The sequence below is a fragment of the Hippichthys cyanospilos genome, unplaced genomic scaffold, assembly GCF_059441005.1.
Source record: "Hippichthys cyanospilos isolate Australia breed blue-spotted pipefish unplaced genomic scaffold, RoL_Hcya_1.0 HiC_scaffold_25, whole genome shotgun sequence".
In the NCBI taxonomy this organism is placed as follows: domain Eukaryota; kingdom Metazoa; phylum Chordata; class Actinopteri; order Syngnathiformes; family Syngnathidae; genus Hippichthys; species Hippichthys cyanospilos.
In genome coordinates this window covers 92,425-104,711 of record NW_028283381.1, presented here as the reverse complement: position 1 = coordinate 104,711, position 12,287 = coordinate 92,425, and the positions used below count along the sequence as shown (strand labels likewise).

Here is a 12,287-nt window from a genome sequence, read left to right as displayed (position 1 = left end):
ATAAAGATTGTACTGTACATGAATGGAAAAGGGCAGAACTTATTTTGATATACTTCATTTGTAAATGTGCATTACATGTTCAATTCACTGATGGTATGTGAGGCCATCTCTCTGGACCTCTATTTTGGTGGTGTGAAGAGGATCTTTTTTTTTTTTTTTTTTTTTTTACCAATTCTTCCATCATTTCAACTGTAGCAGCACCTGTAAAATAAAAATAAAAAATAAATAAAAAGTTCTCAACTGTCAAGCCTTACTTAGGCTGGATTCACATTGCATTATTCCGTATACAAGTTTGCATAAATGTTAAATTGATAAACCTCATTCATTACCTGTGCCCCTTCTTTATCCATTCCTTGGCTATAGTTAGGGAACACCAAGGTAGTGGGAGTTGCCCTCGGGGTGGGGCCTGTAGCTGACCAAACATGATAACGAGAATCGTTAGCTTGCAACCATCGACCATTGAGGGCAGGAGTGGATTACAACCCCTGTCGAGAAGGAAGCCAATCACATGTGTTGCAGGAGTGCCTGTGAGCTTATTGATAGATTGCCTGCCCAGTCAGTTGAGGACAGTACTTGGATGCAAGCGCGGCTGAAGGAAAGCAGTGAGGATGAAAGAAAGCTTTGGAATCCTGTTAGCTTTTGTAATGAATTGAAATATCATGTGCAAATTCTGCTTGTTATCATGTTTGTTCAGGTAGAGGCTCCACTCAAGCTTGAAGTGTGATGGCCGTTAATCCGAGAGCGACTTTGGCCGTGACAACAGACAAAGAACAGAATCGGGAAGGATGCTTAACTACTGTAGGTTTAATAATTTAAGATTTAAGTAAATATGTGTATTGCAATAATCTTTGTATCAAAAATCTAAAGTATAATACTTTTCACTTTTAAAAAACTCTGTTACCCGCATACACAGGCATGAAAATTCTTGGGGGGTGGGAGAGGAGTCCTACTTTGCGGATTTCATTTTTCTCTGGGGTGCTTAGCGTTGCAGTGGTTAGCACATCCTCCTCAGTTCAGGGAATTGAGTTAGAATCCACTTCCGCCTTTGTCTTTTTTTTCCCTTTTTACATTTACTAAGTTTGGATTTTTAGGGAACATGCCTTTTTTATTTTTTACAAAATATAACGTGGATAACTGCTACGCTTTCAAGCTTGCTATAATTTGTATAGCTTTTATAGTATAAAATAAGATGAAGCAAAAAAAAAGGTAAAGCAAGATACATTATCATTTCAAAGGAAAATGCAGTACCAAAATATATAATATGTATAAAAAATGTTGCCCAAATGAAAAACGAGTATTTTCAGTACATTTATGACAAAAAAGTGAGCAAATGAGCAGGTAAATGGTATGTGCCAGTTTGTTCATCTCTGAGCATATGTGGAGAATAATCAGCCGCACTTGTAACATTATTTAGTATAGAAAACACTTTAATTCATTCACTGTATTGTTAAAAATGTGTGTGAATTCATTTAGAGTTTGCATTAATTGTATTTTATTTTGTTTGCTCTATTTTATCTTGGACATGCTTTTTTTTATTATTATTTTTTTTAGTCGTGTTGATTACAGACTCCTTGCTTTACGTTTTGTACACATATTTGTTCCTGGTGAAGGAATCTAGAAAAAGCTTCTTGCCTTAACCTAGTTCCTAGCGTGTTCGTTTTTGTTGAAAGATCGCCCATACCACAACATAGTGAAACAATTGATTTAATCCAGACAGAGTGGGAAAGTACACGAGGCCTCGGGCCAGTCCTGCCACAGTCGGAGCAGAAAATGGCAACGTTTCACCTTCAACATTCAGTTCTTATACCCTTTTGGGGCATCTAGTCCTACTGTGGAATGCAAGTGTGTGTGTGTGTGTGCGTGCAAGTCCGTGTACAGAAAAGAGCTGGGTAGGTTCACTGACAACGGACAGGGCTTTCTCTTTTGTTCTGAAGGGAGACCTCTTGCAACCTGGAAACACAAGCTATCTTAAGGATGATAGGATGGAAATAAATAAATATATATTATATATATATATATATATATATATATATATATATATAGAGAGAGAGAGAGAGAGAGAGAGAGAGAGAGAGAGAGAGCGACACAATAGATAGATAGATAGATATAGATACACACGTTCAAATACATAGCACTGAAAGTACTGGGAAATAAAAACGGATCTAATGTCAGAGAAAATATGGAGAATTTTATTTCAAAATATTTATGAATTAAAAGACAGTGTTCAATGGCAAAAACATTTATGACATGAGGAAGCTGTATAGAAAAAGAGACAAACAGAAAGGCATACACAACATAACATGTACTGTACTAGGATCAACATCTAGATTCCTGAACAGTATTTAGTACTGTGATCAAGCCAACAGTCAACAAGCAGCAGGATCATGCATTATTCAAACCTCAAACTCGATTGGGGGAGGGGAGGGGGGGGGTGAACAGTTTTCTATGCAAGGAAACAATCTGCATCACCCACATTTCAGAAAAAAAGTAAGACTTTTTCAGCAAAAGGTAGTCAAGCCGGCTGGGGGACAAAATGTTTACACAGGTTCACATGTTTGTGTATAGGAGTGCTGTATATTGTCAGAGGTATGACATCAATTAGACACATTGTATGTGTTTAAATTCACAAAGGTGTTGCTGGAGTTGTGAGGTGTAATGCGAATAGACGGTAGAGCTTTGAGTTACACACAAAGCCAGTGCTCAGTACTCAAGATGAAGAGCAGCGAGATCCCAGTCAGACTGACTGCTTCAGCCAAGGTTCTTTTAGTGTGAGCAGTCCAGGTGTTGTACCATGTTGTCTTACCAGGTTTGAAGAAGGGAAAGGGGACAAAGAGTGATTCATTTTCATCCAACTTTTTGTTGGAATAAAGTTACAGAGCGATACAAGCACTTTGCCTGAAATGCATCAGGTAAAAGCAGAAAGGAAAAAAAAACAGCTCTGAAAGTTCATACCTTTAGAATACCCAGAGAATGCAATGTCTTTGTGACATATAAAAACCTGGCTGTATCGCATCAAAGGTGTTTCCACTGTATGACAGTTTTTTACCGTATAACACTCAATTATGCTGGCAGCATAATCGATGTAACACTGAATGGTGTGGAGATGGATGCTGAATATACAATTTGAAAAGTAATTACTAAGATGGTTAAAGCAATATTGATTGGTAGAATGTTTGAACAAAGTGGAAGAAGGTGTACAATTTTTTTATTTTTAGTGTTGTATTACCCGTTTTGTGACGACGCAAAGAAATGCCATCTTGAAAATAAAACAGAAGTGCTGCATCATAGAGTCTATTAGTGTTTTAGGAGGTGTCATACAGTGAAAAGATAGAATTCCATCACACAAACTGGGCTAAAATAAAATAATAAAAAATAATAATAAAATAAAAATAAAATAATAAACAAATAAAAATAAAGATGAAATAGTTGAATAGATAAGAAATTTAAATAAATAAGTGTATGAACAAGAAGAATGTTGGTCCTATAGCAGCAAATGTGTTTCCACTGGATGACACTTTTTATTTATTTATTTTTAACTATGAGGCATTCAAGTATGCTGGCAGCTTAAACCCTTAATCAAAGTAGGGCTTAATGACGCTGAACTGGATGTTTGATATAAAGGCTGAAAAATAATCGCTAAGAAGGTTTGATGGAAACTGGTTGGTAGAACAGGCTTAAAAACAGTGGAAGATGGTGTGCAATGTCTTGTTTTCTGTAGTTTCAACGAGTTTCCTGTTCAATGACTATACATTTAAATTTTATACACTTTACACCTAAAATATAAGTGCTGCATTATAGTCCATTACAGTGTTTTAGTAGAGGGAGTATCATGCAGTGGAAAGACAGAATTTCATTTCACAATGACTGCTTTAAGATTTCTTAATAAAGAAGTAATCATAAAATGGTCGGTGAACAGGTGCACAAAGACTTAAGGAAAAACAATTAAATTAAATGAACAGAAACAAATCTCTAAGATCAAACAAGCCTGTCAAAAATTGAAAGTGCAAACCATTGAAAAAGGAGACATCATATAAATATAAATTGTTTAGTGATATGATGCAGTACTTGTAGCCACATGTGTCAGAGTGAGAGATTTACAGTATGTTATACAATATTAACATGTGTTATGACCCATGGGTCATATGTAGTTTTTGTATGTGTTCTGCTGTGTTCTCCTTTGTTTGTGTGTGCGTGTGTGTGAATGCCTTTTGGTTGGAGTGTGTCAATTGTGTGCAGGTGGTGGCGTCCCATTGGCTGGCTCTCCTGATTTGCCACCCTATTTAAGCAGCCCACGGACCAAACTCCGTCTCTCTCTCCGGTCATCCCACCGCCAGAAAACGCCACCTCAGAAATTGTTAGTGTGCATCTGTGTTGCTCGCTGTGTTTGTAAGAATCTGTGGATTGAGCAGTAGTAGGAGGGAGACGCCGTTTTGGTTTAACCCTTTTTCTCCTGTTTTTGCGTTAGGTAGTTAGTGAGCCAATTGTCATTCGTTTCCTTTTTGTTTGGCTAGTTAGTTAGGAATTCAGATGATCTTTTGTTTATTATTTTGTTTGTTTGCTCTCCCTCCGAAGACAATAAAAGCTGCTGTTTTTGTTCTCAACAACTTTAGTTTCACGGGCTTTTTCTGGTGGTGAGGGTACGGATAGGGGAGCACACACGTTATATCCCAGTTCCCCTAGGTTGGGTGTAACACATGTTACATGAAACATTGTATCAACGACTGTGGTGAGATTTTAGAGCAGATTTGTTATCATTCCATAATTTGCAAGGGCTGCGATTTGCTGGCAAACAGTTGAGCGTGTCCCCCACTGTGAAGGGAATCATATATTAGGTTATTATCATTATGTGCTTAGTTCATTGTTACCCATTTATGCAATCCTAGTTCATCTTGACCCTGTCCTTAGATAGAGCTGTTGACGCACAAAAGTGTGAGCCGGGACCTTGGCCCAACTGCCGGTGGCGCCCGGCTGGCTCTTTTGTTGTGTCTTGTAATCTGCTATGCTTCTGCTCAATAAAAGCCAGGGGGGGACGGCTGGGCAGGAAAAACTAGCGTTGGAAGACCCACGAGTTACATTTGCCCAAGCTTTTTTCCCTATGCCCGGCAAAGAAAAGTCAATCTTGGCTGGTCTGAGTTACTCTTTTTGCTGTTTAAGCAGCTAGGCTTGTCCTAGTCTTCTTTTCGGAGATTTCTCTGACACCCACCCACTGCCTGAAGACAGCTAAGTGCCGACAGATAATGGATGGATAGAATTTGCTAGGGTAAACGTTGACACAAGCAATAACAAATTGCTTGTTTGATCTCAAAGATTTAACAGAAATTCATGAGAATGGTACATACAAATGTATGTAAACAAAGAAATACATGAGTGAATAGGTATTTCATATGGCAACCTTTGTAGAGCACACGGATGATGGCAAAAATGTATCTATGGATACAGATCATGTAGATTGGATTAGGTGACTAGGACTGTTCTTTTCAATGCACGGACAACAGTGTAAGAATAGAAAAAGAAATTGCATCCTAAGGATAGGATAGTGTCATGGACCTTGTAAACTCGTCAGGAAGTTGCATGATGAAAACATGAAGAGGGTGGTGAGGACGAAAGCTGTAAAAGATAATGCTGCTTTGAAAACACCGGTTAATGGACACTTGGCTACTCTAATTGGCTACTTACAAAGTAATCAGCAGAAGTGGTGCTTGGTTGTCTGTGGTCTTCGTCTTGTGGCACCTGATTTTTTTTTTTCTTCATTTTTACTTTTAATTTTTTGGTCTTTTGGGGGAAAAGGAGAACACAGGACCAGACTTACATGATGCTGAGATCATTATCTTTTCATTTTCTACAATACGGTAAATTAGTAAATCACATTTATGCCCAATCAAGTAGAGTGACATGAATACACTCACATTTACACTCTGCTCTGAATCACTCTTGCTCCTAAACAAAGAGCCTTTTAAAAATAGAAAGGAAATATATTTACAACATTTAATGGCTTCAGGAAGACAGATTAGTTCAATGATGAGCTGCTTACCTTGAAGAGAGGATAAAGCAGACTTGGTTCATTCCAGATGAAGACAGGTCCTTGACCAAGCAGTACAATTACTCATCAAAATCTTCTATTTGGTGGCAAGCTTGCAGCTGTTCTTTGGATGAATGTGACATGTGGAGCCGCAGGCAACAGGTGGACAACATCGGTCTAAAAAAAAAAAGTAGATGGGACAAAAATTACTTTTACTGCCTTTACAAAAGACGATGGGTTTGCTGATGAGCTACTTACCCTTTCCAACCAATAAAAAGAAAGTAGCCTGAAGAGAGCAGAAAACAGACTTGGTTTAATCCAGAAGCCAACTGCCACTGGACAAGCCTGATGATGTGTCATCAAATACCTGCACATGGTGGTGATTTTCCAGTTGTTCTTTGGATGAATGCAACATGTGGAGCCAGAGGCAACAAGTGGACAACATTGGTCTACAAAAATGAAACAAAATACATTAAGGGGGTGACAACAAAAGCGGATAAAGATCTGCACATTTTTAGTTTTAATTGACATATATTAGAGCAACTTACACCTGAATGAGGACAAGTCATGCTTGGTTGCTGGCCCTTTCTCCTGAACAAAGAACCTGTTAGAAATAGATGGCACTAAAATTACTTTTACTGCCTCTACAAAAGAAGATAGGTTTACTGATGAGCTACTTAACCTTTCCTACCAATAAAAAAAAGTGGCCTGAAGAGAGCAGAAAACAGACTTGGTTTAATCCAGAAGCAAACTGCCACTGGACAAGTCTGATGACGTGTCATCAAATACTTGCACACGGTGGTGATGTTCCAGTTGTTCTTTGGATGAATGCAACATGTGGAGCCACAGGCAACAAGTGATCAACATTGGTCTACAAAAACGAAACAAAATACATGAAGGTGAAAACATAAGCTGATAAAGATCTGCACATTTTTCGTTTTAATTGACATAAATTATCGGTCTAAAAGAAACAAACAAATTAAGAAGGGTGATGACAAACACTGCAAAAGATAGGCAAACCTACAGTTGATTTTAAGTCTTTTAGTGCCAAGCGTTCTTGGAAAAGGAAACCTCAAAAGTCTAGCATTTTCACTCATCTTTCAATGCCAACAAAATCATGAATGCTATGCCTATGCAAGTATAAAAATATTTAAAAAATGAAAATAAAGATAAAAATTATAACTTAAATATATCACATGAAAGATTAACTTCCAATTCTTTGAACTGCATGTACAGTAGGCAATAGCTGTGTTGTATGTGTGGAAACACTGCCATTTAGTGATCACATTTTTTCACTACAATATAGATAAGCATTAGCAGTCAAGGGTGTTAGGTATTCTCTATAAAAAAAAAAGTATTTTATTGAGACGTTTGTTATTTATGATTGTTATGATTTAAGAGGAGAATTATAATCCATGACACCGAAAGCGTTAAATGACATAGTTCACGGCAACTTACACTTGAATAAAGAGAAGTCCTGATTGTCTGTCACCTGGGTTTTCAAGTCAGTGCTCCACGATGTGTTTTCTGGCATCCATTATTTTACTCTGTGAAAAAAGGGGGATACAGAACTGTTGAGTTAAAATATATAAAACATATAAATAGACTTGGCACGGTCTTACAATAAATGTAAATATCCTTACCATTTATTTTCCTACAATGGAATGGCAGTGAAGTCATATGTCACGCTTAATATCCACATACAATCGAACAGTGACATGAACAATGCACGTGTGGCTTCTGTTTCTGGTATGGACGGCTCTTTCTCCTGAACAAATAACCTGTAAAAAATATATGGGACAAAATCGATTTTTACTGATTTTACAAAGGGTGATAGGTTGAACTACTTACTTTTTCCTACCAATATAAGAAGGCAGACTGAAGAGAGCAGAAAACAGACTTGGTTTAATCCAGAGGGAAGCTGTCATTGAACAAGCATGATAATGTGTCATCAAAATCATTGGCGAGCTTCCAGCGTTCCTTTGGACAAATGGAACATGTGGAACCACAGGCAACATGTGGACCACTTAGATCTACAAAATATAAACAAAATAGATGGTGGTGAGAACGAATGCTCCAAAAGTTGGACAAAACTACAATTGGGTTTCACTGACATAGTTCGCGGTAACTACACTGGAATGAAGAAAAGACCTGCTTGGCTGCCACCTTGGTTTTCAAGTCAGTGCTCCATGATGTAAGTATTTGGGCACCCATTCTTCTATCCTGTGAGAAAAAGGGGAATACAATAATGTCGAGTAGAAATTGGCATGCTGCAGAGGCGAGATGGGTTTTGGCTCTGTCTTACATTATATTTATATTTAAATATCCTAACCATTTCATTTTCTACATTGGGATGACATAAGATTATGTAACTCACGTACAATCCATCCGTAGACACATACCTATGCTCTCCATTCTGAGATGAACAACCATTTCTCCAAAATGATAGACCTGTTTTAAGAAGAGAGTAAATTATAACATTTACAGTAGACAAAAAAAATATATTAGTGACCTACTTACCTTGTCTGTTTTCTGGTCTCAACTTATGCTGATGATTGTGACTGTCAAAAAGGTTTACAAACCAAAAGGTGATAATCCCACTAAACTCTCCCATCAACTTGACCCTCCGTCCTTAAACATCTTTATATTTACTCGTTTGTGTTTTATCTCTCACCTCCTCTCCTTCCACTCACCTCACACACATGCTAAACCCATTTTGACAGCAGATTTCATCCCATCCCATGTCAACATATAATCCCACCACTCCCTCCCATCGACTTGACCCATTTTTTTTGTTAGTCTCGAAATTTGACTCTCGCCTCACCTCCTACTCACCTTCTCGCACACACGCAAGACCATCCTCACCCCGGATTTCATCCCATCACATGTTAACCTCAGGGCACCATAACATGACAGGGACAACAATTAATGTGCAATTTGTACATGACTCACCTTTCAGTGTGTAAAACACAGAGGACAGGATTGTGATAGCTATAGTATGTTCGCAGGACACCTGAATGAACAGCACACTGAGGTCGGGAGACAAATATGAGGTCAAGGAGTGTGTTCTTGTCAGTGGTACTCGTATTTATAAGCTGTGTGTAACCCTTAGAGAAAAACAGTTCCATAATGGGCTTGTGTGAGTGACAGCGCATCTTCATTGAAATCTCCGCATACCAGGATCTGATGATGGTCCATCACTTCCAGAGAGTACAACAAACTTTCCAAGTTTGGCAAAAAAGAGCGCAGACTCTGCCCCGGAGGCCTGTACACAGCAGCAATGAACAAATCAATGGGAGGTTCAAGTTTGACCACAACAAATTCAATATCAGTGACACCCTGGATGTAGATCGTTTCGTGTGCCAGAATGTGTCCTTTCACCCAAATACCTAAACCGCCGCCACGTTTCGTTGCCAAGTCAGGACAATTTCAATGTGAGACACTTCGGTTCCGGCGATACACCGTGTAGCCTTCCAAGACGACATTTCCAGCATCCGCTAACCCCTGGAGGTGTGTTTCTGTCAAGCACAAAACGTCAGCAAAGTGCAGCTCGTGGTGACATTTGATATCCTGCGCAGGACAAAGCAGCCCTTTGGTGTTGTGATGGACAACGACCAGGTTGATGGTCGGATCTAGTGTGGGCATGACATGAAGTAGAGGCATCACGTGGTCCAAGGAAGCTTCTGTCATCGTAGTAAGAGCAGAGGTTATTTTGGGGTTGGCGTGAATCCTTCTCTCGTCCATATGCAGCACATGGAGCCCACTGAGAGACGTCACTCAGCTCAGAGCCACGTACGCCATGCCGTGCGCAAAGACACCTTTCAGAGAGACCACCGCTTCAGATGTGGTTATACCTTGTACTTTGTGGATCGTGCAAGCAAAAGCAAGCTTAATGGGGAACTGCAAACGCACGACTACTGGCCGTTTCAACTTTTCCTCCACTCTGTCAATGTAAACAATGTTATCAGCAGCACTCGCCTTTGTCGCAGCGTCAAGCTCCAGCCCAAGTTTCTGAACGCGTGCATTGTTGGCATAATGCACCAATTTGACAACTCTCGCAAATGAGCCGTTGCACAAACCTGCCTGAACATCAATATTGCGGGTTACCATAACACGAGCACCAATGGCCACCTTTATCAAGTCCGGCAACTCATTCTTCGCCCCTTGGACAGGGGCGGCTTGTCTCGCCATTCTGCCAGTCCTTTGATCTTTCTTGTAGTCATCGGCATCAAGAGTCACAATTGCCTCATGAAGCAGATTCAGCATCTGAGAGTTATGCTCATTTACCTGTTTGTTTGTGGCGAAAACATGCAGAGCTTCGTTTGGGCAGTTCTCTGGAGCGGTGTAGGTCATAGCCAGCAAAGCTCTGTCCATTTCCGACAGCGCATGGGATTTTTCTTTGACGCGAAGTCGGTTCAGCAGTTCGGCAAATGGAACGTCATCCTTCTGCCTCATGATTTCAGTCAAAGTGATAATTTGGAAGCTGTAGCGCCAGTGGTCCAGCCTGGTGGGATCGTAAACACACAAAGGTTTGGACTGTCTCACAGGAGGTAGCTGGTAGAAATCCCCAACGGCGATAACAGACATGCCACCAAATGGTAAATTGATTCCTTTGATTTGCTTCAACCTGGCGTCAACATATGCAAAGAGGTTTTTCGACACCATGGAAATCTCATCGATAATGAGAATTTCAGCAAGCGATAGCTCGGCTCTCACTTCGTCCAGTTTGTTGCCCAGGCCATGATACGGGGGTTTGAGGCTTCTTGGCAGTTTCACCAGGCAGTGCAAAGTCACACCTGAAATGTTGAAGGCCGCTGTGCCAGTGAACCCGGTTTGGAAATGTCCGCTTCCTCAGCCAGTCTCAGGCAGTCTGCGCAGTATTTTTGTAGCCTCTGTGTGAATACATTTGATTAAATGTGACTTTCCCGTTCTGGCGCCACCATTGATGTAATAGAAGAACTGCCATGGTTTTAAGCCACACACGCGTCGTATGCACCAATCTCTGACCAGGTAGAAAGCACACGCTTGCTTTCGGTTAAGGTTCCGGTACATATCACGCAAAACAGCCGGATCGATGCGAGCGGCTTCCGTCGCGATAGACATTTCCGATACCTCGGACCTGATGTTGTAGTCTGGTATATTTTCCTCCACAGCATCGCCAGGATCATCTCTTGCATTGATTTCCTCGATGCACTCGAGTCTTTGCAGTTCGCTTTCCGGTGCTAGCTGACACCACTCGTTGAAGACCATTCCGCTTTCCTCCACCTCTCGGATGACGTTGTCAACATCTTTGCTGTGCTGTGTTCCGGTCGACAATTTGCACAACGGGCTCTGGATGCTCAGCGGCTGGCAACTGTACAAAGGCATGATCGTAAAACAACTTGTATGTAGGATAGTGTCTGGACTTCAACTGGCAGTCGGCACGATGAGGCAGGTACAGCTTTAGCAACGTGCAGTAAAATTCCTCAGGCTTTTTTTCCTGTGAGAATTTACAGTATTTGATGACAGCGTGTTTACCTGTTCTATTTTGGACATAACCCATGTCATTCAGCAGGGGGAAAACATTTTTGCCTTTTGCTTGCTTGCCATACACGATTCTGCAGGTTGAAGCAAAATCAACCAAGCACATTGCTTCAAACTCCTCCGTTTGAGGTCTGCATTTATACTTTTCCGGCAAGCCGGTCATCCACAATTCAACGGACTCCTGCGTTTTGCCCTCAAGATATGAGAGGGGATAACTCATTTTCAGCGCATTGTCACTGGTTTGTACAAAAACCACACTGCGGGACGCTTGCTTCATATATAGGCCACATGCGCGTGCGACGCACTCTTGTGCACTCACCTCTCTTTTCTTAGAGTACGCTTGCATGATCTGTTTCATTTCGTCGCTCTCGTTGACATTTTCGCTGTGGGAGTTCTCAATCACCGATTTCAGGTACTGGCTCAGACCGTGCTCAGCTTTGCTGATGTAGCTGCAGATGTAGGTAATGCAGGAATAAGCGTTCAGAATGTACTGAATGTCCATATTTGCATCCCAAGCAAGAAGTAGATGTCGATTGTAGTTGTTCATCCAGCAGTCTTTGGGCTCTCGCTTGAGCACCACAGAGGTCTTTGCGGCAATCGAGTATAAACCATCCATGGACTCGTCACTGGTGAGTTCGCACTTAGCCAGTAGCTGCGGCAAAGTCAGAGAGGCCGTTTCCAGTTCGTTCAGTAAATTTTGCAAATCAACAAGCTTGGGGTTTGGCGCCGACCACTTCTCTTTTTC

The 12,287-nt window shown here is 40.6% G+C and overlaps 2 protein-coding genes across 9 annotated transcripts; both read right to left on the bottom strand.

Moving 5' to 3' along the window:
* Window positions 1-160: 160 nt before the first annotated feature.
* On the bottom strand, window positions 161-8,762 carry LOC148405192 (uncharacterized). 8 transcript variants are annotated; one of them, XM_088407187.1, is made up of 14 exons: window positions 8,540-8,762; window positions 8,422-8,470; window positions 8,134-8,242; window positions 7,871-8,052; window positions 7,663-7,800; window positions 7,478-7,566; window positions 6,711-6,890; window positions 6,568-6,623; window positions 6,387-6,468; window positions 6,278-6,305; window positions 6,032-6,196; window positions 5,907-5,950; window positions 5,677-5,772; window positions 2,169-5,607 (listed from the first exon to the last, which is right to left on the bottom strand). In XM_088407187.1, exons 7-11 carry the CDS (start codon window positions 6,799-6,801, stop codon window positions 6,100-6,102), a joined length of 354 nt encoding a protein of 117 aa, XP_088263313.1. In that variant the 5' UTR covers window positions 6,802-6,890; window positions 7,478-7,566; window positions 7,663-7,800; window positions 7,871-8,052; window positions 8,134-8,242; window positions 8,422-8,470; window positions 8,540-8,762; the 3' UTR covers window positions 2,169-5,607; window positions 5,677-5,772; window positions 5,907-5,950; window positions 6,032-6,099. The 8 variants fall into 8 exon arrangements, 7 of the variants coding, with proteins under 7 accessions (XP_088263316.1, XP_088263313.1, XP_088263309.1 ...); XM_088407183.1 differs by having other exon boundaries at window positions 8,422-8,762; XM_088407189.1 differs by having other exon boundaries at window positions 7,512-7,566; window positions 8,422-8,762.
* A 1,563-nt stretch (window positions 8,763-10,325) lies between these two features.
* On the bottom strand, window positions 10,326-11,505 carry LOC148405191 (uncharacterized). The gene is made up of 3 exons (XM_088407182.1): window positions 11,132-11,505; window positions 10,736-10,911; window positions 10,326-10,523 (listed from the first exon to the last, which is right to left on the bottom strand). Exons 1-2 carry the CDS (start codon window positions 11,384-11,386, stop codon window positions 10,810-10,812), a joined length of 357 nt encoding a protein of 118 aa, XP_088263308.1. The 5' UTR covers window positions 11,387-11,505; the 3' UTR covers window positions 10,326-10,523; window positions 10,736-10,809.
* Between the last annotated feature and the right edge of the window lie 782 nt (window positions 11,506-12,287).

What these genes read in the sequence shown, in the direction of transcription:
- LOC148405191 (XM_088407182.1), bottom strand. Translation starts at nt 11,386, where the DNA reads ATGCCTTTGTACAGTTGCCAGCCGCTGAGCATCCAGAGCCCGTTGTGC. An exon ending in ACTACAACATCAGGTCCGAG is followed by an intron (nt 10,912 to 11,131) that starts GTATCGGAAATG and finishes GTATTCACACAG; the next exon opens with AGGCTACAAAAATACTGCGC.
- LOC148405192 (XM_088407183.1), bottom strand. Translation starts at nt 6,801, where the DNA reads ATGACACGTCATCAGACTTGTCCAGTGGCAGTTTGCTTCTGGATTAAA. An exon ending in TGACTTGTCCTCATTCAGGT is followed by an intron (nt 6,469 to 6,567) that starts GTAAGTTGCTCT and finishes TCATTTTTGTAG; the next exon opens with ACCAATGTTGTCCACTTGTT. An exon ending in AAAATCACCACCATGTGCAG is followed by an intron (nt 6,306 to 6,386) that starts GTATTTGATGAC and finishes TGCTCTCTTCAG; the next exon opens with GCTACTTTCTTTTTATTGGT.